The following is a 21651-nucleotide window of genomic DNA, read 5'->3' as shown; positions in this document are numbered from 1 at the left end:
CTGTGCCTTTTCAATCAAGGGAGAAAATCAGCCTAATTTTAAGTGGTGTGTGTGCCCTGCTCAGGCTGTAGCCAAAAGGTAAAAGGCATGATGCTGTGGCCGAAAAAGAAAATTAATCTCCATCCTAGAAACACTCGGAACTAATATCCCATCCCCGTTACCCATCAATAACTAGGAAAAATAGTTTATTCTCAGCCTTCACTTGCTAGCTGAATGTCACCCTAAGCATGCAGCTGTAGCTGAAGCCTGCTTCCAGTGGGAGAGCTCTGTTTATGGCCATGTCTTCCCGTAGAATTTGCTTTCCAGGGAACGCTGCAGAACCTCTTTGTAACCAGCAATACTAGACACAGATTGCTCACAGCTCTGAAACCTGGTAATTGATATGATTTCAAAAGACTAGGAAGTGAAACTGAGTTCAGGTCAGTCCCAAAACAAGAGGAGAAGGGGGGAATAAGGGAAATAAGGAGACTGTACAGTCGAGGAGTTTGAGGGATTAGACTTAAAAGTATCCTGAGCTCTTCCAGCTTGTCATTTCAGAGTCAGAAAAGCAAGTAACAGGGTGGAATGCTGCTTTCTAGTAGCATAGCCAGAGCGGCACCTCCCTGGCAGCAGCGCTGCCACTCCAACCGTACGTCCTTCTTACTGGGATAAAGGACACTTGGAGGGCTGTCTGTGGGAAGTGGTTCCACCATAACCGATGCTCTTTAGTTCGCATCGGAGGTACGCACATGCTGCCCCCAAAGCGTGAAGCTTTCAGTCAGTCCTTCGCCGTCTCTGCTGTAATATCCATACAATACAGACTCTCTACACGCTGGAAACATTCAGCCACCTGAGTAATGTGGAATCTGATTCTACAACTGTTTCCTTCAGAATTCAGCAATGGGATTACTTGGCAACATTTAGCCATCCATTCTACCCTAAATCGGAGATGTGTCAAACCACGGGTGATGTGATATTTGTGTTTCTAAAGTGGTTTTCATCTCTGTACAATTGGGTGCGATATACCCCATCTGTTAGGAACCAGCTATTTTCCTCTGTAATAAAGCAGGAAGTTCTAATCTGATGCCAAACAAACATACTAATTGCTAATAATCGATCGAGCCGCATTTCAGTGCTAGTGCTAAGGTTGCTAACGCTACCGTCAGCATTCACAGCATCTAAATGTTTCACAAGTTGGTGGAGCAAACAGGTTATTGTGTGAAATAGATAAAACTAATTAGGCCTGTCAGCTCACTCAAGCCTATTAAATAGATCAATGTAACACGTTCTGTTAACTAGCTCTCAGCTTACGTTTAATGATGCCCCCTCCCTTGGTTTTTAGAGTGTAAAAGCTGGATTTAATTGCTCTCTGAAGCAGACCTAAAGCTTGATGCATCTACTACAGCTCTGAAAGTGGAACATTATTTACTGGGTTTTATTAGCTATATTTGTATTATTAGCTGTATTTATGAGCTTTATTTGTAAAGCTTGTGAAGCTTCAAAGAGCTCAGAAGTAATGGGATGGCTTCATAAGTTACAGAAATGTCTGCTTGGCAACTTTGTGTGCGGAGGGGATGACGTCAGCTTGCACAAAGGCTGCACTGAAATGATTTTATTTCCGAGGCTGAAGTCATCAAAGCAGCCACATTCTCCTGCTCCCTGGCAGCCGCCATGGGCCTAGGGATGGCATCTGGTGTTACTCATCATCACTCGCTGCTGCTAGGAGTCTAGTTCAGCAGACACTGAACTCACTTGGGTGAAAAGAAAAAGCACGTTTATAGGTGAGGAATACATTCTTCCCCATGTATTTGTGTTCCCATGTTCCACATAATCCATGTTAAAGGGTTTTCCCTGCTGTTCCGATGTTTCAATTTCCTCTATTACATTACTTAGAAAAAGCTTCAAACATTGTATGATGTCCCAGCATATAAAAATGAGCACCTGAAGTTCTCTACAGCGCAGTGTCAGAACGAGAAACGACTTACTCTTTTCCCAGGTGGACCAGGCGGGCCAGCTTCCCCTGAAGGACCCGGTGGACCCTGCAACGGCACATGACACGATTTGGGTAACAAGGCGTGAAGTTATCTTTACCAAATGCAACAAACACCTGCAGTACGTTGGCTCCCTTCAATGGCCAGAGCATAAGTACCAGAAATACACACGGAAAAGTACATCTGCTTATGCAACAGGTCCCGCCTTGGGGCGGAGTTTTGAAATGTTTAACAAATATTTTTTACATATTTATTCTGCAAAATAAATAATTTTACAGAAATCTAAGAACTTTGATGCTTGATATGGGTATTACTCAGATACTTCTAAATTTTCTTAAAGCAGAAACATCAACTTTGTCCCATGACGTCAGCTAGTGAAGATTATTTGGCTGCAGCTTTCCTTTCTTCTGCTCAGAGTAGCACGAGTGCTCCTCAGCAGCTCCGGCACAAATCCTTAACGTATCACTTGTTTCCAGTTCTAAAAGAAACTGAGCTCTTGCTTATGATTGTGACTATAACCTGGGCTGTTTTATCTCTACAGAGAAATAAATAGATATTTTACAGTATAATAGAAAAATCATCTATTAAGAAAATATTTTTAAGAGTATGAACGTTTAGAAAACACTGATTCAGTATAAGATACTTTCTCAGCACAGGAGAGCACATGCAGCTGAAATAAAGTGACAGAAACAACTCACAGGTTGTCCAGGATCACCATCTTCACCCTTCTCTCCACCAACGCCATCTTGACCCTACAGAATTCATGGGAAAAGGAACAAAATACAAAATTCAGCTGAAGCAAGTAACTTCATTTCACATACGAATGTAAGAGCACTATTTTTCTAAAGAGCATTTTCCTACAGACACCAGTTTGCAAACCTTTTTAAAGATTTCCTAACCTTTTTTAAGCCTTAAGAACTGTATGAACAGAAAAGCACCAGCTCTTACAGACGAGAGCTCACCCCCAGGCAAGGAAGAGGCAGGGCTGATTAGAATTCAGTGCAAACCAAAACCACGACCAAAAACCGGTTTTTAAGTATACTTACAGCGGGACCAGGTTCCCCAGGGGGACCGGGATCTCCAGGAAAACCAACTGGGCCCTAGATGAATCAGGAAAAAACCCAAGGAATGTGTCATCCCTTGACAAGCAGGAGGCAATCATCACAAGCATTTCATGAAGTGAATTTAGTTCAGGTGTAGACAGTCGAGCAGTGCTGTATGTAGCACAGCTTCAGCAGTGCTTCACCGTGCCCCGTCTTAAAATCGAGCTCACTTACTGGGTTACCCTTAGGCCCATCATCACCTGGAGGTCCTTTAGCACCTGGTGGTCCAGCTGCTCCGGGTGGACCAGCCTCACCTTTTTCTCCCCTTTCACCTTTTGGACCCTGCGGAAAACAGATGAACACAAAAATGGCATCTGGAAATTGAAAGGCTAAAACGAGAGTGCACTGGCAGAACAGTCTGTCAGCCCCGGGCAGTGTTACTCATCAGTGAACGCTGGCACGTGAGCGGGAGATTGGGACTCGGCCTCGGAGTGGAAAACCTGGGAATCTCGGGCCAAGTGCCAACATCTGCACCCAGTTTGCATCAGTGAACTGTCTTCTGAGAGAAAACCACGCATGTCAAAGTTAATGCTTTTGGAAGGAGACAACAGGTACTCCCTTAGGAAGTCTGCAGCTTTGCCCTCCAGCTGCTGGTACAGGCCGTAAGCGTAAGGAAACAAACGGCGTTTTAAGGGTGTAAGCGCCTCACTGAAAAGCTTACGGAACGGTAGACAAGTGCTCAGTAACCGGGGTAAATGCTGTCTGAAGTGAGCGCTGCCACATACCGTAGTTCACCACACGTAAGGTTAATGATAGAACCAAAATACTCACAGATGTTCCAGATTCTCCGGGAGGCCCAGGGTTACCAGCTTCGCCAGGTTCACCCTATAAATGGTGAGGATACACTGATGAGCCATTAGGGAGAATATATCTGGGAATTTACTTCTGCTATCACATGTTCTTCTCATGCTTATCCACGTAGACAGCCCACAGGAACTGTCTTTTCTTTGGTCTACCTAAAGGGAGTGGAGTCCCACATGGTTTTGCAGAACTGGAATTTGATTTTAGAGAGAATATATCAAACTAAGCTTTTAGGGAGCCAGGGAGACCGACCTGCCCTTTGGGCTTTGGAAGAACTCCCCCTCCATAATCCCATATATTGCAAATTTCCTGTTTGTCATCCTTGTAGTCACAAAAGAGCCAAGTAAGTATATTGACTGTGTACGTTGTTTTCTCAACAAGATACACTTTGCTGGAAGCAAGCTTCAACAAATAAGAGAATACCACGTGGAAATTAAGGTCAATGCAGTGAAGATGCTATTGCTACAGCTACTGTTAGAATAAAAATTACATACAGAAAACCAGAAGGATAAAATAATGCAACAGTAACACTTCCGCCAGGGGCCAGAGGGGTGCATGCCCTGTGTTTACGGCGATGGAAACTGCTCGGTAAGCAGATGGCTTTGAGGACGACACCATATGAAGGCAATCTGTGCAAATCCAAGATGATACACTACTAAGGGAATGTTTAATTCAGTCTCTTTCTGAGCTAACCCACAGTCTTGGCTCAACGGCTGTCTTTGCAATTGTTCATTTTACAGTTTATGACGACCGATTGTTTTCTAGCTCAGTGGTCTGACAAATAAACCTTTACAGAAAACCACTCCGTTAGTAGCACATTTAGCTATTAGCATCAGAGACACAAATCTGGGCAAGGATAACAGAAATGCTTTGTGATTGGCATGGAGTGCCGAGATAAGAACGATGTATTGCGATTCCAGAGGATTTCTCAATAACTGCTAACGGGGGGATGTTTTTCCCACATATATATTCTTTTTCCAAACCAGACGAACCTTGCCCGTAATTATGCCTATCCATGGGAGCACTTCAGTGCTGGAAGTGCTTCTCGCCCACTCCAAGCACAGGTTCGGAATACACTGGTGTGTCTGTCATACCCTGCATGACCTGCGCACCCCTCCTCGTCTGGTGGCAGCTCAGTTAACACAACACGCGTGGCGGGCACTGCCATGCGGGCAGGATAAAAAGACAAAGCACAAACTATGCATTTGAAACAAATCTTACAGTGTAGGTACTGGACCTTTCTCACAGAAGCTAATGGCAGCAGGATGACCTCACCGGGTCCAGAGTCTGGCCCAATGTAAATGTTACAGTAGATTAATGGAAGATCTGAGCACCCAACTGAATTCCAGAACAGGATAATTAACAGATTACCACGATTTTAGGAGCAATATTAAAGTGTCCTTTAGAAAGGGCACTTTTAAAGGGCGAGTTTGCCTTCAGAAACTGGGGTCTGTTTTATTAGACATACTTAAATTTGCTGTAATCCTAAAAATTAATGATCCCTCTTAGTATTGATATTCATTTGCTTCTGCGATACAGCATTCATTATGTTTTTTTTAAAAAAAGTCTACTGGCTACTTCAGGGCAGTGAGCATTTTGAATGCTTTCTAGGAAAATTCGTCTTCATTTCCTTACGCTCTGCGCAGCGTTTACTGACTCTGCAGCATCATTAGAGTTGCTCTCTGTCCATGCCTACGATCAGTCACATTATATTGATGTAGCAGCAGAGAACGAGGCCCGCAATGAGCAAACTAATTCCTGTTACCTGCGTTAGTAGGTATAAATAGATCTCACAGAGCCCACCATACAGAGCCCTTCGAGAGGCATCCCCACGGCGGAGCTAACCAACCACGGGGCGCTACTTGTGCCACGTCTTGCCAGAGACGCTATCGGCTCTGTGTGGAGAACGATGCGCACACAGAGGTGTCTGTGCAGACTTACAGATGGCTTTAAACTTCGAGCCAGAAGACTTGATGGAATTCTTCCTCTCGCTTCCGCCTGCAGTGTGGGTCAGTGAGTGACTGAGCCTGGGAACCGCTGATTTCACCCGTCTGCTGGGCTGGGCTCCTCACCAGTGCACTGCCTAAAGATCGTTTTAGCATGATGTAGTAGGAAGGGGTATAAACCCAGGTGAGGGCAGTGGTTTCCTAAGCTCAGGCGCTCTCATACACTAAGCCAGGTTTAAACCCCGAGGGGCTGCAGAAAGCCAGCCCGGGTTGTGCAGACATTCAGTTTGCATGACGCGCTGCCTGCTGGGCGACCACGTGCTGCGGCAGGGAAAGGGTAGCAGAATGGCTGTGCTCGGTGCTCTTGGCACGATTAGCCTGAATTAGAGAGGCAAATTTACTGTATTAGGCTTTGAGGAAGAAAAATGTGAGGTTAATGATTCTTGTTCTGATTCTTCTCTGTGTGTAAATTCTTGGATGGAGTAAAATGTCTCAGGCTCAGTTTTGGGAGGTCACGAGCACCTTACTGGGTGTTTAGAACATCTGCATGTTAAACCTTTGAGATCAAGTCAGAGACAAGTATGTGTTGGTACATTTTGGGATTCTGTTTCTTCTTAATTATAAGCACAACAGAGAGAATAATCATCTTCTTAAGTGCTTCTGGTTGAGTGTGAGTCTCAAGGCTTCCAGACTGCTCCGTGGAGGCTCGGGGCATTAATGATGCAAGGCTGCAGGCACGCTGGCATCGCAGATGGCTTTGACTGTTCAGGCCTTTGTGTGTGCAGCAGAGGGAACAACAAGCCAGTTAAAAACCCATGGCACTGTGCAAGGATTGCTTCTGATTTGCCACAAGGTGAGGGGGCTTGAAACCCCGTCCTTAACGACAGAGTACCTCTAGCCTGAGCATTCACATGTGAAAACAAGAAAAGCTGCTTCTCCCCCCCAGCAGTGACAGGGGGGATGCCAACACGTTTTCCCACACCCCAGTCAGCACCGCACCGCGGTATCTATAGTATGATGTGTCTTCCTGGAAGGGACACGGAGGCCAGAGCATGCTGATGTAATAAGAAAAACATGGGGGAGAAAATATGTGGGAAGAACAGGAAAAGAGAAAATGCATGTTTTGTTTAGAAGTGTCCTCCCCCTGCTGGCACTCCTGACAAAACAACACCTCATGGCATCTGAGCTTGCAGAGCTCATCTAATGGAACTCAAATGAAGGAGGAAGGTGTCCCAAGCAGGGGAAAAACTGACCTGTACTAAAGCTTGAGAAGGAGGAGGAAAGCAATTAGAAGAAATGAAAACTTCCACAATAATATACTGGGAGGCTCCTCTGTGAATGCAGAGAATATGGGAAATAAGCAAGAGGGTGTAAAAGTGACAACCAGTGATAAACAGTCTGAATTTCCTGCTCTTGAATTAAATTTGGTGGGTTGGTTATCACAAACAGGGATTCTAAATCACAGGGAAGAGACACAGGGAGAAATAAAGGAGTTCAATAGAAGTCAAGGTTTTTAAAAAGCCTGGAATATGATTTGATCATGAAACGGTAAAAATTAAAGAGGTGATTGAAACCGATGGCAAAATCCCTGCCGACTTGAGTGGGCCCTGATGTTCCACGAGGTGCGTGTGTGTTTTTCAAGCAGCGAATATACTGGGTGCTACCCTGATGGCATGTTGTCATAACAAGTGTTCTCCTCGGTACTCTAGTGCTCACAGGGGGATTTGTCTTCCCACAGTGCCCATTTTTTTATGTACTCTGCTGTATGTAATCCTTCACCTGGAAACTACCTCTTCTGCTCCAAAGCTCTTTCCTCCGGTGGTTAAATGTTTTTGTGATGTAAAACATGAAGTAAAAGGACCAGCCATGGTAAGGCAGCCATCAAGAGTACAGCTAGATCGCTGTTCCTAAGTCAACAAAGGATATTTGGGAACTGTAATATATGTACAGAGCTCTGAAGAAGAATCAAATGTACATTCCTATTCCAATTTCCATCTTTTCTCTTTCAGGGAGGAGATTATCAACGCTCACCTTTTCACCAACACCTCCAACAGAGCCGATGGAGCCGGGGGGGCCTTGAGGACCCTACAATGATAAAAGATGTTAGTTATCCCAAATATACATATCCCAAATATAGTGCTTATTACTGACAGAACAAAAACAGGTTGGCTCTTACATCAGCTCCGTTGGGACCCTGTGGACCTCTTGGACCAGGAGGGCCAGGCGGACCCTGTATTGAAGAGACAATTTGGTATAGTTACAGCCATGAAGAACTAGTCCAGTGACAAATAATACGCTCTGTCTGTAGAGGACTCTCCATCTTCACTGGGCCACAGAAACAGCAGGGTTGGACCGCTGCCCGGTCACAGTGTGTCAGGGGATCCAGGCTATGCTATACAGCATCCCAGCTGGAACCAGTCTGACGTTCAGGACTCCCGAGGATGGCTTCCCGGCAGCTACCCGCATCCCCCCTCCACTTGAGATGGGTTCCTGGCAGCTACCTGCATCCCCCTTCCACTTGAGATGGGTTCCCGGCAGCTACCTGCATCCCCCTTCCTCTGTGCAAAGCCCTGGGGCAGCCTACGGGGTCCCAGCCACCTGGCAGGGCTGCACCGTGGTGCCTACAGCTGGGCGACAGCAACACTTCCAGGCTGGCACAGGGTGCTGGAGGCACAGGCATGCTGCTGGTAGCTGGTGTTTCAGTCAGGACCAGCACAGAAGGAATTCTGTCAGCAGCGTAAACAGCTGGAAGGTGCAGTCTCAATGTTTCTCATTACGCAGAGAAACAGAGTAAACAGCCAAGCAGGGTTCACATCTGACCTGCAGATGCCTGAGGCTAAGGTGCAATGTCCCGAATTTCAGAAAAGCACCTCCAAACGGGTGCGGTCCTGTTTCTCTTTCCTGAACCTGCTTGCCATTGTCCTGTCACAGACACACGTGGCATCTGCTTTGCTCCCTACTCTACAGGCCATCTTCTGCAGTTACACAAACCCTGACATTAAGATGAGGAGGAAGATGTGGGAAAGCAAAGTCAAGCCCAGAGAGTTTGTTACACCAAACAGTTCACACTCGGGCACCAACTTCAGAGCAGCTGATCACGCTGCGAGCTAAGAGAGACGGCAATAATAGACGGATGATAATTAGGGGCCCCAGGGTGAGCAACAGGTCTTACCATTGGGCCCACATCACCATTTTCACCCTTTTCACCCGGTGGGCCAGGCAGACCCTAAAACATGTGGAGGAGAAAGAAAATTATTAGTAGGGTACCTGGAATGCTGAGTTACAAATCCGTATGAAACAGTGCAAATCAGATCTACATGTGAAACTTGGCAACTGGGGAGGGGAGACAAGAAAACTAAATCTATTTGCATTAAACCACGAACAAATTAAAGAAAAGGAGTTTTTATATGAAATGTTTAAACCACGTGAGGCAGAAAATTTATGAACAAAATGGACACAGAAATGTGAGGGTGGCAGACTTTTAAACTATTATCCAGGTGGCAGGGGGCATTTGGGTGATGCGATTTAGGAGATGAGCAGTATCTGTGTGAAGGAAACACGAGCAGTGCGGCACAGAGGGGTGGTGTGCAGAGGGGTCGAAGCTACCCAAGTGCCGGAGGCTGTACAACTGCTTTAACAAGGTCTTGTGTCGGGGTGATAAATCCCGCTGCGAGGCGCTGCATCGGCTTCGCAGACGTATCCCTAGGAGCAAGGTGTCCAGGTTCGACGGCACCAACATCCCGGGAAGGAAGCGGCAGCCGGTGCTAACACTGGTACCTAGCGCAGCGTCACCGCCACCACGTCGCTGCAGTTCAATGGATGGGTTACGAGTGTGTCAAAACGCTCTGTCCTCTAGTGTTAATGACACGGAATGAATCAGAGCTCCCGAACGTCTCGTTCTTTGTTTTGCTGTATTTCAGCAAATCAGATTTCTGAGAAAGCAGGATTTTTCAGCTGCAGTTCTCTGGCTGCAGCAGGGAGAAGCCCGCCCTGTACTGTATGCTTGCTTGGTGCTTTTTAACTCGTACAATAACAACTTTAAGGGGAAGGAATATGAAACCAGAGGAACCTGCCAGTGATGGCAGCAGTGTATAGGCATCCTGGAGTTCTGCTGGTCCTTCAGAACACAGTAGTGTCTGTGATGGTATCACTGGGAAACACGCTGTTGCCAAAACACAGCAGATGGTTCGACACGTTAAATACCCCCCAGGTCGAATCTTTCCTTTAAGATGTGTATCTCCAGGAAAAAGAAGTGCTCTTGTTGAAACAGAAATCCTTGGACTCTATAGATAAAGAAGCTACTGAATGAGATTCTAAGGCCTATGGTAGCCAGGAGTTCAGTCTGAGCATCCTGGCAACCCCTGCAGCATCACATCTGCTGTCTGCATGAGCTCTATGAATACAGGATCCTCCAGTTCTCATTAACTGGGCAGTCATTGATTTAATAGAAGACAATGCTCATTCAGAGTCTGACACACAAATCATAGAATCAGGGTTGTCACAGGTTGAGGGTACAATAACCAAGGGGTTTACCTGTAAGCCAATAGGGCCTGGAGGGCCTGGGAAGCCTCGGGGACCTTCATCACCTTTTTGCCCAAACATGCCTTGCTGACCTCTTGGGCCTGGCTCCCCATCACCTCCCTGGGTGCAAACAGCGAGAAGCAAAATCATCACAGGTCTGATGGTAACAGAGAAAGCTCCACTGAAACCACTGGAAAACAGCTACAGGAGGGCTCAGATCCACTGCTAACATCTGTACAAATGCCTGTACACTGTCTTGGTTGGATGACACACAAACATAAAAATAGACTTTACAGAGTATCAGCATCTGCCATAGTTTAGTGTGGGTCAGGTAATACTGCATCTCACACAAATTTCCCCTGAATGCTTCTCTTTCACATCTGCCTAAACATTCCAGCTGTCGAGTACCTCCACAGTAGGAAACAGGAGTAGCATGTAGTTCTAGGAATCTTCATAGGGTAAGAATTCAAAGCCTTCTAACTAAAAGTCAAAGTTGATGCAGTCAGTACCAGGTGGATTTTAAAGAAAGAATCTTTTCAATGCATTTGGTACCAAGCTGATTTTACCGCTTTCACACAAACTGTCCAACACGTTCACTGGAAGGAGGGGCCTATTCGCTATTTACACTACTTCACTTTAACAATTCCTTCAAATTATCGCCCTGCCATACATCTGAAATACAGTAACACCTCTGCAGGCTTGTTTACAGCAACTGCAGGAAGAGGACAGATCGAGCTGGTACACTGATCCGAAATACCCTCCTGAGTAAGGAGCACACACTTCCCGTGAGTTTTGGGCAAGACTGAGGTTTGCTCAGAAGCAGCTACTTACAGCTATTCCAGGGGCACCGACGGGACCCTGGAGACCTGGTGGACCCGGAGGACCCTGCAACAAACAAATACCCAAATGGCAGTTAGCGATTACGGCAGCTGGAATGGGAAATAAAGCACATATGGAGACAACCCTACGTGCACGATCAAGGTCCTTTAAACACTGCTCCATGGAGAATGCAGCACAGTTCACAAGTCTTGTCCAGTTGGTACGATCATTTCTTTACCTCAGGGACTCCAATTTGCACATATATAACAAGAGTTAATACTGGCATTTATCAGAAACACTTCGTTAATGTTTCAGAATGTAGCCCTTGCTGTTACCAGGCTTTAAATGCCCACCCAGGCTTTTGGGGGTGTCAAGGTGTTTTATCTATCCTCTCTGTGCTGTGATTCCAGAAGGAGGTACCTACGTCCTCTATGGAACCTTCCAGAGGCGGCCAGCAAGGCCCCGCCTCCCTGCCCCACTGTACATCTGCTGGCACGGGGACAGGGAAGCAGATTTGAGGGACACAGTCTGAAATGGGCAGGGTTGGATGACTTCAACTGAGCCAAAAAGGATTCAAATGGGGCAACAATCACTGCGACTAAGCACCGAACACCGAATCCCGCGTTTCACTGACATTCCCAAATGCCTTCAAGCTTGAGACTCGGAGCAGAAGGGATGTTCTCAGGTGAATATGCTGCAGACACACCGTTGGTACAGCAGGTCTGCTGGAACATGCCCAAACACATCGGTACCCGCTACGTAATGGGGGTCGCATTCTGACGCCCGAAGAGGAGCTGCGTGTATCTCTGTGTCCTACAGCTGCCTTACAGCTACAACAGCAAGTGGATTAAGGTTGATTTGTTAACTGGGAACAAGTCTATAGGTCTAAACATGACTTCTAAGAATGGTTGAATTTGTTAGTTCATCTCACCAAGTTAACCAAAGCTTTCAGCTCAGAGGAGCCAAGAGTAATTGTAGTCTGAAACAGAACTCGTTGACAACTTGGTCACTTCTCGGAAAAGTGGGGTTTGTAACACAAGTGCTCTCTCACTCCTACCGACAGTATTACACTCCTTGTGCTAACGGGGCACTGCAAATAGCTTGTTATGGCACTTGTGATTTGACCTGTTAAAATAGGATGGCGAAAGGAGTGTGTTTCTGCACTGGAAATTGCAGAAGTCTCTCTCACATAAAGGATTGAATAGGACAAACTTATCCTTAAAACAAACAAACAAACCACCCTTGTCATTTTTTTGCACATTTTATCTCCACATTCTTGTCTATGAAATTATCGTAAAGCTGTGATTTGCTTGAATTTGTATGTATCCCCCTATAAACCTCATCTGATTCTGTGCCAGCCCGGCATTTGGTGTTGTTTTTAGATGCAACCCACTGATGGGATGCTCTGTAAGGTGCTGATCACCATAAGCACACAGTGCTTTCAAGACAGTATGTGTGTTTAGCTATGAATGCCACTACGCTGAGTTCTGAACTCTGCTAACTCTGAGTATCAGTGGAACACAATAAATATCCTTAGAATCATAGAATCATAGAATGGTTTGGGTTGGAAGGGACCTTAAGGATCATCTAGTTCCATCCCCCCTGCCATGGGCAGGGACACCTTGCACTAGACCAGGTTGCTCAAAGCCTCATCCCGCCTGGCCTTGGACACTCCCAGGGGTGGGGCATCCACAGCTTCTCTGGGCAACATCAAGGATTGCAAATTGCAATCCTTCTGCAATTACCTCCCCATTTGTGTCTTAAAGAAAATTATTCTGATAAAATGCCAGTTTATCTGGAAACTGAACTGTCACACGAAGTGCAAACCAACCTTTTCTGAATGCTTGGTAAAGAAACCAAAATCAAACAAGAAAACCCCACCAATTCTGTTCTTTTTAGCTTCAAAGTTTACAGTGAAAAAAGCTTATTTCTCTATTTCTGGCCTCAACCAAGAGAGGCGGCGCTTGCACTTCAGAAATAACTTTGAAGACAAAACCATTTCAGATGAAATCAGCAGAAGCCTGCTTGGTCTGACGTTCACTAACAGGCCGAGTAACAGCATCCGGAAACCTGCATAAACCATGTGATCTGCGGCCTTGGCTGCCCTCAAGCGTGCAGTCAGGTAAGCGTGCTCCCCAAGAATCAGGTATCTCGAAGCATGGAAGACTACACAGATTTCTCTGCTGAGTCTTGGTGTTCTTCATCGTTACAGCTGAGAAGCCAACGCTGGGCGTGTTCACGCAGTCAGTGAACCCAAGAGGGAGAGAACTGCGTGTATTCGTGCTCTCTCCCGTTCAAACGCAGAAGAACTGCAGAGGTACAGGAAGGGTGCTTTGGAGTGTAGCTTACCTGGCTATTTTGTTACGATTCTGTAAGCTCAAGAATATGAGAAACACTCAGTGTATGCACAGCTCCAAGTCAAACACACCTCTAGTGTTGCGGTAAAGCTCGACACAGTGTTTAAGAACCATTTTTGAAGCATGTTCACTGGTCACTGATGGAGCAAGCCTGCCGCACGCTTCGTGCACCAGCACTTGTTGTTTATGAAGAATGTAATGGACAAAGGGTTTTGCTACTCACGTTTTCTCCCTTGTCACCTTTACTGCCTTTCTGGCCCGGCTCACCAATTTCACCCTGTAATTGAAAGTTAAAAGTTAGACTTCTTGTTAAATCAGTCTCCTTCACACTTCGCTGAAGCCAAGTATCACAGTGCCTCTAAGTGCTCCCTTTGATATGATTATTCAGTGGTTCATGCTGCTGCTTCAGGTGTGAAGGCCTGAAGGGGCAATTCTGCATCAATCAATAGCACGTCATATTAATCCAGATATTGATTGCTCTACTGCAAAGGACAACAAGCCCTGGCTTTGAAGTATAGTGCAGCTGAGCTCTAAATAAAGGCAATTGTGATCCTCATGTCACCTCCAGTATGAACTTATGATGAAAGCACCCTGATTTACAGACTCATCTCACTCTGTGTGACTGCACAGCTGCCTCTCACTGCAGTGCACAGTATTTCAAAACTTCAGAATTATACAGTCACCAGGAAACCATGTCAGAAAAAAAAAGTTTCTTTATAGAATAATAAAAGACAATTCAGTTGAATCACAGAAAATACTCTCTATGGGATAACAACACCCATGCATCCTAAAAAAGAACCTCTCAGTCTCTACCTGTACCCTGTGCTGACTAACAGAACGGTGCTGGATCAAGCAAACACTCAAGATGATCCTGAAAGGTGCCGTGTCCTAAATTCTGCCACAAGTCAACCAAACGTCTCTGCTGCAAGTGTATTGTTTTGACAACCTCAACAGCAGTTCCAAATCACTACACATTACTGAGAACATTTCATCCTACTTGTTCAGCAAACCAAGTTTCTAAAATAGGCAAAAATCAATTTTGACATCATCTGCCTTGATTTATTGTGCCAGACTCTCATCCTTGTCTCTTGCCAGGATAATAGTTAGTGTTCTGGCTCTGGAACACAACCCCATCCCATGGCATCTGTCCCTCAGACACCTGAGGGGCCTTCAGGTTTCCTGCCGAGGGTGGAGGGAGTCTGGGGGAGGTAGGGCTACGAGCTGCTTCGTCACCGTATCTAGTGTGAGGAGAGCTCCAGCCAGCGGGACAGCCCTTCTCACAGATGTACCAATACCGACTACAACGACTCACCTTGTCCCCATCTTCTCCAGGAGAACCGCTTGGACCAGCAGGACCAGGAAGTCCGACAGGACCCTGCACTCCGTCCCGTCCAGCTGGTCCTTGAGGACCTTTTTCTCCCTGGTTGAAGAAAAGGAAGCGGTCCCCATTATCAGAGGGCAGTAGTGGAGATTTCAGAACAGGGAGTCACATCACCGAAATGATAAACAAAATAAACAAACACCAAAACCCAAGAGAAAGGGAACTAGACAGAGACGAGAACGTATCAGGAAATTATACTGAGTAATAGTGGAAGCCCAAATACATTTGTGCTCTAAGGCACAGTGGCAAAAAGTTTTAATGACAGACCGATTTGACAAACCTTTAAATTGTATTCGCGCTCTGTGATGGTGACAAGGGGTTTAACCCTTCCTGGGTGCTGAAGGGTGTGACGATAAATGTTTCACTGTTTACTTAATTGTAAATATAAAAGGAGTAGGTCAGGTATTCTGAGGATGTTTAAGAGGCAGATACTAGAGTGGGAAAAAGTAACATTCTGGAGTGTGCCGTGATAGCGTTACTTGACAGTGATTACTCACCGGAGCACCCTTCTCCCCTGCGGGGCCTGGAGGACCCTGAGGCCCAGGACGCCCTGGTAGACCGATGGGGCCAGCAGTGCCGGCCGCTCCGCGTTCCCCTGGTGAACCCTGGAATGAAATAAAAAAAGGTAAGACAATTCTGATAGATGTCAGTGGTTTTCATGACCCAGGTCAGGAGGAGATACCTGCTACATCCCAGCTGTAGGCGGGTACACGTGCAGAAAAAGGCTGAAGGAACTAACCTGAAGTTCACAGTCAAAACTTCCTATTCAGTAATAATTTGAAGTTTAGGTTTTTTTCATAAGTACCCATTTCTGTATTTGTTTAGGATAACAGGAGCATGCTTCAGCCTGTCCTCAAGAATGATTTTCCCCTCTGTGTTTCCAAAATAGATTCATACCCCACTGTGAGGAAACAATATTCACCATATGAAAACACAGGACTAATCCACACCACAGCTCGGATTTGTGGTCATCTTGTGCTGTACCCTGCTGTGGTGATCGGGGGGTTCTGCACTTCAATTCCCCTGTGTGAGCATCTGTTGAGGTACAGATACTAACCTGATGTGGCAGACAGAGCAGGCTTGGATGTACAGGTATCCTAAAAAACCTAACAGTGCAAATTAAAGGGGAAAAGACAGGTGCTGCATGTGGAAAAACTCTGGAGTTGTGTGTTCTAGAACATATTTTTACAGAGAACAGTAGCAGAGAGGAATTTTTGCTCTAATATCAATACACCTCATTGTTAAACCAGTCACATAGTTGTCATTACTGTATTCCTTTAGTTGTCTAAATAGGCTTTTTTTCTATCTGAAACTACCACAGCATCTATAAGTGAAAATACAGTTTCTACCCGCCCTGTCAGTTTGTTCTTTTCAAGCAGCATAGGGCTTATGGCTGTTCCATAAAAAGTCAGGGTCTCTTATTAAATATGTCAATCTGCCACAGAGTTGAGCTCCATAACCTTTTGGAATTTGAGCTGTGCCTTTATGGTTTCTGCTGGATTGAGCTAAGGAGACAAAATGGAGAGAAAGGCCAGGTCTGTACAGATCTGCGGTGCTCTGAAACGGAGAGGTACCCAGGATGGACGGGCTCTCCCCTGTCTCATTTACTGCACGTTCTGAGAATGCAGATGGCATCTACACTGAAGTAGTGATGAAGGGGAAAATGGAAACAAGGCGTTCTGGGGTTAAAACACCAAAGGAACATGTAACTGTAGATTAGACCTTCTACTCAAATAAATGGAATTTCAGATTCCAAATGTTAAATTTTGGTCTACCCATATTGGTTTATCACCGAGTCAAAAGCCACAGTGTGTGGTGCTGATTTTAAGCTGTCTTAATTTCCAAACAGTGACCTGGGGTTCTCTGGAACTCCCAAGCCACGACAGGGACACCTACTTGGAGGAACATCCCAGCAAGAGGGACAGGGAGCAAGAGACACTGACACCTGGATTCCTAGTATCTCCTTGATCACACAGGCAGAGTCTGACCAAGCATCCTGTGTTTCATGATGGCACAGGGAAAACCTTCCTGTGCCTTGGCAAAGAGGTTCCCTGCCATTTATCCTGCTTATCAGCACTGGCTGTGACCTCAGAAATCCAGCTTGGCCAGTCCTGATGCTGCTTGGGGATTCAGGACACTCTCTTCCTGTGGCCCGTGGATCAAGCAGCATGGGAACAGCGGGGTGTGCTGTTCCGTTATATTCCACGTATGAGCTGGTCTTGTGCTTCCACATCTAATGGGAAAAACTGTTTCACAAAGAGCAACACAAATTCGTGACCTCTCTGGGCAGCGAGCAGCAGCAAGCTGTCCTCCCCCTCTAAATGTCTGTATTTTCACACTTTGTTTCCTATCTTTTAAATAATTTAGCATTTTTGCATCAAGAAAGCGCTGTTAAAGGTGTGTTAGCTGTATCGTAGTATTTCCACAGCTTTTCAGCTTGACACCGTGACACCTAAAGATAGATTGTAACACTTCACAGTTACTGCTATTGTCACTTTTCCAGCCGGAAGTGGGGTGATAGAGCATGGAGCGCGTAAGTAATAGCTGCTGTAACCTGAGGCTCTGCACAGCCAGTTTTTCTTAAAGCAAGGTCAAATTTGCTGGCTCCTGGAACACCAGAATTTTAAGATGCTTTCACCTATCAAGGCTCATCTTGTTGCTTTTGTTCATGGCATACATTTCCTGGACTGAGCCTGTTAGCATCATGGCTACTAATTCCATAATAAGGTGCTCCAGAATCCTGCGGGAGGGAAAGGTTTCACACATTTTTGCTAATGACCTCAGTAAGGTCTAATTTTGCATGAGTGTGCAAGAAGAAGTATTTGTGCAGGAATCACAGATGGCTTGATCCTTGCAGGCGCTGCTTTTGGGTTTTTTTTGAAGTCTGGGTGGATGCTGGAGTTTCAGTCCTATTTCTGTTGTTTTATTTCCTAAGACTTCAACAAGAAAAAATCACTCCCCTGCAGCCACACTACACGGTCTGTGATCTTGTCAGGTCTCATAAGCTAAACAATTTCAGGTCATCGGAAGGATGCAAGAATAGAGGGAAAAAGCCAAATAACTCGTAGATCTGTGCTCTGTCATACAGCAGACACTAGCAGTAGCCGTAATTTCTAGGAGCTCTTTTTAATCAGTCAACTTTTCCTGCTTATCTTTGCATCATTTTATTTGTTATGATTAAATTGACACAAGCTATGAATAGGAAGAACACCTTCTGTTTTCAAGGCCCCTCTCATTTCTCTGTGAGAGCGGCCTCTGAACAAAGCAGAACACATTAAATTACAGTCACAACTCAGGAAAGCATTTTAAGCAGCTTCGTAAGTCTGTTCTCTCTGTTTATTATCTTGTCACTCTATCCCTCTCTGAAACAATCTCCTTATATTACTAACTCCTCGTTAACTCCCTCTTGCAGTGGTACTCACAACCTGCCATCATTTTATTAATCTGTGGGGGTTTAAACAACTTTTCTACATAATGAAAGTGTCACGCTTCGTCCTGTATTTCTCTTACACAGCCTATAAACTCATCAGTAACCTTGTTTTTATCTCTCTGGGAAGAGATATGTAATTACAGCTGTCGCATACATTGCGTAGGAGCAGCAACACCTCGTACTGATGGGTAACAAGAGGCTGAGCAGGTGAAGATCCCCACGACAGAAACATGTCATCACACAGAGGAAGATCACTTGAGAAAGCTCAGTACTGAAAACTGGATAGCCTACAGCTGGCTTATTCTGAGTCCAGTTTGGGCACCCTATCCCCAGATGAGCTAATGAAAAATGACTAATGGACATGCCGAAGAGCTTTCTCCCATCAGTGTTCAGTATTCCACAGTCGCCTGAGAAGGGAAGAAAACAAACAGAAGGACAGACAGCAGATGAAAAAGAGCTGTTAAAAACACCAAACCAACCCCCCAAAAGCCCTTGCTCTGGAGCTCGCTCATGCACCTCTCCCTTTTGTTCAGGGCCCTCCAAGCCCAGGACTGGCAGGGTGTTGGAAGCAGCCACTGGCTTGGCATGCCCGCAGCTGGAGGCACCAGCCAAAGAAAGCGTCTGGCTCTATGTGCTAGTCAGGAGCAAGCGGTATGGGCAGGAAAAGCATCCAGTGGCTCGAATTCTCCTCCCCTTATAAACGGCAAGTGACGACTCCATTATATTCGCTCTCCTGTGTGTACCCTCGGCTGGCTGAAAACGGATGGGAAAGTATTTTGGGAGTATTTGATGCTCCAGGTCTGCTGTGAGCTGCTGTGCAAAAGGCAAGGCATGGCTGACTTGGGATCCTTGCAGATGCACAGACACCCAGGGCACCCGCTCGTCTTTGGTCACTCAAGATAAGAAGTTAGTGGTTAAAGATGAAATAGGAAAAAATCCCACTGAGGATTTCTGGAGTATATGCGGTCAACTTGGTGCTGTTTGGGTCTCAAGGGACCCGCCCGCAAGACAGCGAACGCAAAGTGTGTTTAAAAAAAGAAAACAAACAAAAAGGATCCTTCCAACTGCCTTTCCACTCTGCTCACCACTCCCTTCTTCCCCCCATCCCTCCTGCCACTACATCCGCTTCTCAAAGACGGGAAAAACAATATGCAAAAATTCCGAGCTTCCTAAGTGATTCTTTCTAGGGCTATGTTAAGGGTAGCAGGAAGTGTGACTCCCCCAGGAATGGATCTGTAAAGTGAAGGAGGAGTTGGTGCTGTGCTCCTGACGTCCATCCCCACCTACTGCTGGACTGCATGGTAACTCAGTCCGGACTGAACTCCTGTTAGCTGGTGCACACTAGAAGTGCTCCTGGCATTTCTCTTCCAATTTAGCTTCACACAAAAGGAATCACAGAATCACAGAATGGCTTGGGTTGGAAGGGACCTTAAAGACCACCTAGTCCCACCCCCTACCATGGGCAGGGACACCTTCCACTAGACCAGGTTGCTCCAAGCCTCATCCAGCCTGGCCTTGGACACTTCCAGGGATGGGGCATCCACAGCTTCTCCGGGCAACCTGTCCCAGTGCCTCACCACTCTCTGCGGGAGGAACTTCTTCCTGATATCTAATCTAAACCTCCCCACTTTCCATTTAACCCCGTTACCCCTTGTCCTGTCACTACAGGCCCTTGTAAAAAGACCCTCCCAGCTTTGCTGTATCCGAATACCATCCATGAGCTCCAGGAGAGCTCTGTGATTTGAACCAGAGGAGGGTGAATGGGGAGGATTGAGACATTAGCCTCAGGAAGGCTCTGATGTTTTGAGCTGAACCGTTAATGCCTACACACCCCGGAAAGATTAGGAAAACCGTGATTGTCTGCACTGGAACTCCGAGGCAAGTATTTCAGGATCTGGACAAGCATCACTAAGGGAGTTATGTGCTGCTGCTGCACAGCCTTCCGTGGTGCGTATTTCTGGGGAGCTGTGACATGAGGGGGCTCAGTGCGGCGTGGGAAGCCTGTCTGAGAGCGTGGGGGTGACACGTGGCAGGCACGCTGAGGAGAGCTCTGGTTCTCTGCACCGCAACTACCCATCCGCTCGAGAGGTTCGTCCAGCCTTCGGGCCTCCTTCAGCAATGTGAAGGCATGACCTTTAGGCTGGAGAGACTGTTCTGGTCTCTGCTTCCCTGGTTTTGAGCCACCTCTTCTTTACCAGTTCAGGCACCAGAGATGGGTGGGATGGGGCGTCCTTTCTGACTCTCCCTACCAGCTTCCATAGCACTGCGTTCTGTTCCATTCCCAGCTACCTCCTTTTGCTTCCCTTGGGGGATGCACACGCACTGCAGGGTGCTAAGAACTGCAGATCACAAATGCAAGTTCTTGATATAAGAAGCTTAAAGGCATTAAGAATTAAAATCAATTTTAAAAATTCACGTATCAAATATTCAGAAATCAAGAAGTAAAGCTTAACAGTGGGTCAGCAGATCTTTCCAATCATGGAGAAATCATCCAAAAGCAAGAACCTTTACACTATGTTGGGTTTCCCCCAACCCCATTTAAAGCATTCTAATCTCAAAATAAATTAATTTTAAAAATCCACCACAACTGCATGAGTTTGCTATCCACTATCCATAGATTTTCCTCTATGGAAAACCTCTTTCATGTCAACAACAACTTATGTAAGCGGCGAGTACTGAGCAACAAGTAAATCTCATACCTGCTGGTAGCAGGCGGCCTCAGATACCACCTTCTCACTCCTTGAATGTTCATTAGTGTGGATAATTAGTGGAATAAAGTAATTATTAATCTCTTTGAATGACGTGCACCTGCCTGCTGTTTCACAAAGTGTTGATGAACACACCACAACATGTCCAGAAGAAAAAGGTTCCTTTGTAACACTGTTTATATTTCCATAAATTAGGATGTTTACTCACAATTGGGCCAGGTGGGCCCTGTGGGCCTTCCCCTCCTTTCAGACCAGCGGGACCCTACAAACCAAACAAACAAAAAGCTCATCTCTTACACTCGGAAGTTCCAGAGTTACTTTTGCAACACATGTAATAGGAAGAATGTAAAAATCCAAAGGCAAGAAATGGAATAAATTCCGCTTTGCTTATATGGCCAATGACATTGGGCAATGTTGGATGTTTGATGTCTGTGCTCATGTCCCATTCGTATTTAAGCCCAGTAGAAGGTTCCAAGAAATTAAAGAGTCAATCCATTGTTCCTTGTCTTTAGAAACATCATGTCACGTGTTGTAGCGTTTATATCATACCTGAGCACCTGGAAGGCCTCTCTCTCCAGGGAAACCACGCAGACCTGCTGGTACATCCTTCCCAGG

The 21651-nt window shown here is 45.9% G+C and overlaps 1 protein-coding gene across 1 annotated transcript in view; it reads right to left on the bottom strand.

Moving 5' to 3' along the window:
* Positions 1-21651, bottom strand: part of LOC104516246 (collagen alpha-1(XI) chain) — a gene marked incomplete at its 5' end in the record, with an annotated part of 42659 nt that overhangs the window by 16228 nt on the left and 4780 nt on the right. The window contains 15 exons of the mRNA XM_010160520.1: positions 1965-2018; positions 2669-2722; positions 3017-3070; positions 3248-3355; positions 3845-3898; positions 7852-7905; positions 7997-8050; positions 8993-9046; positions 10354-10461; positions 11173-11226; positions 13741-13794; positions 14830-14937; positions 15396-15503; positions 21245-21298; positions 21586-21651. Coding sequence (XP_010158822.1) covers positions 1965-2018; positions 2669-2722; positions 3017-3070; positions 3248-3355; positions 3845-3898; positions 7852-7905; positions 7997-8050; positions 8993-9046; positions 10354-10461; positions 11173-11226; positions 13741-13794; positions 14830-14937; positions 15396-15503; positions 21245-21298; positions 21586-21651 — 1038 coding nt within the window. The remainder of the gene's footprint in view (positions 1-1964; positions 2019-2668; positions 2723-3016; positions 3071-3247; positions 3356-3844; positions 3899-7851; positions 7906-7996; positions 8051-8992; positions 9047-10353; positions 10462-11172; positions 11227-13740; positions 13795-14829; positions 14938-15395; positions 15504-21244; positions 21299-21585) is intronic.

This window comes from Eurypyga helias, unplaced genomic scaffold (assembly GCF_000690775.1).
Source record: "Eurypyga helias isolate BGI_N326 unplaced genomic scaffold, ASM69077v1 scaffold40931, whole genome shotgun sequence".
NCBI classification, from domain to species: Eukaryota; Metazoa; Chordata; class Aves; order Eurypygiformes; family Eurypygidae; genus Eurypyga; species Eurypyga helias.
Note: the sequence above shows the minus strand (reverse complement) of the source record. Positions and strands in the feature narration are given on the sequence as shown.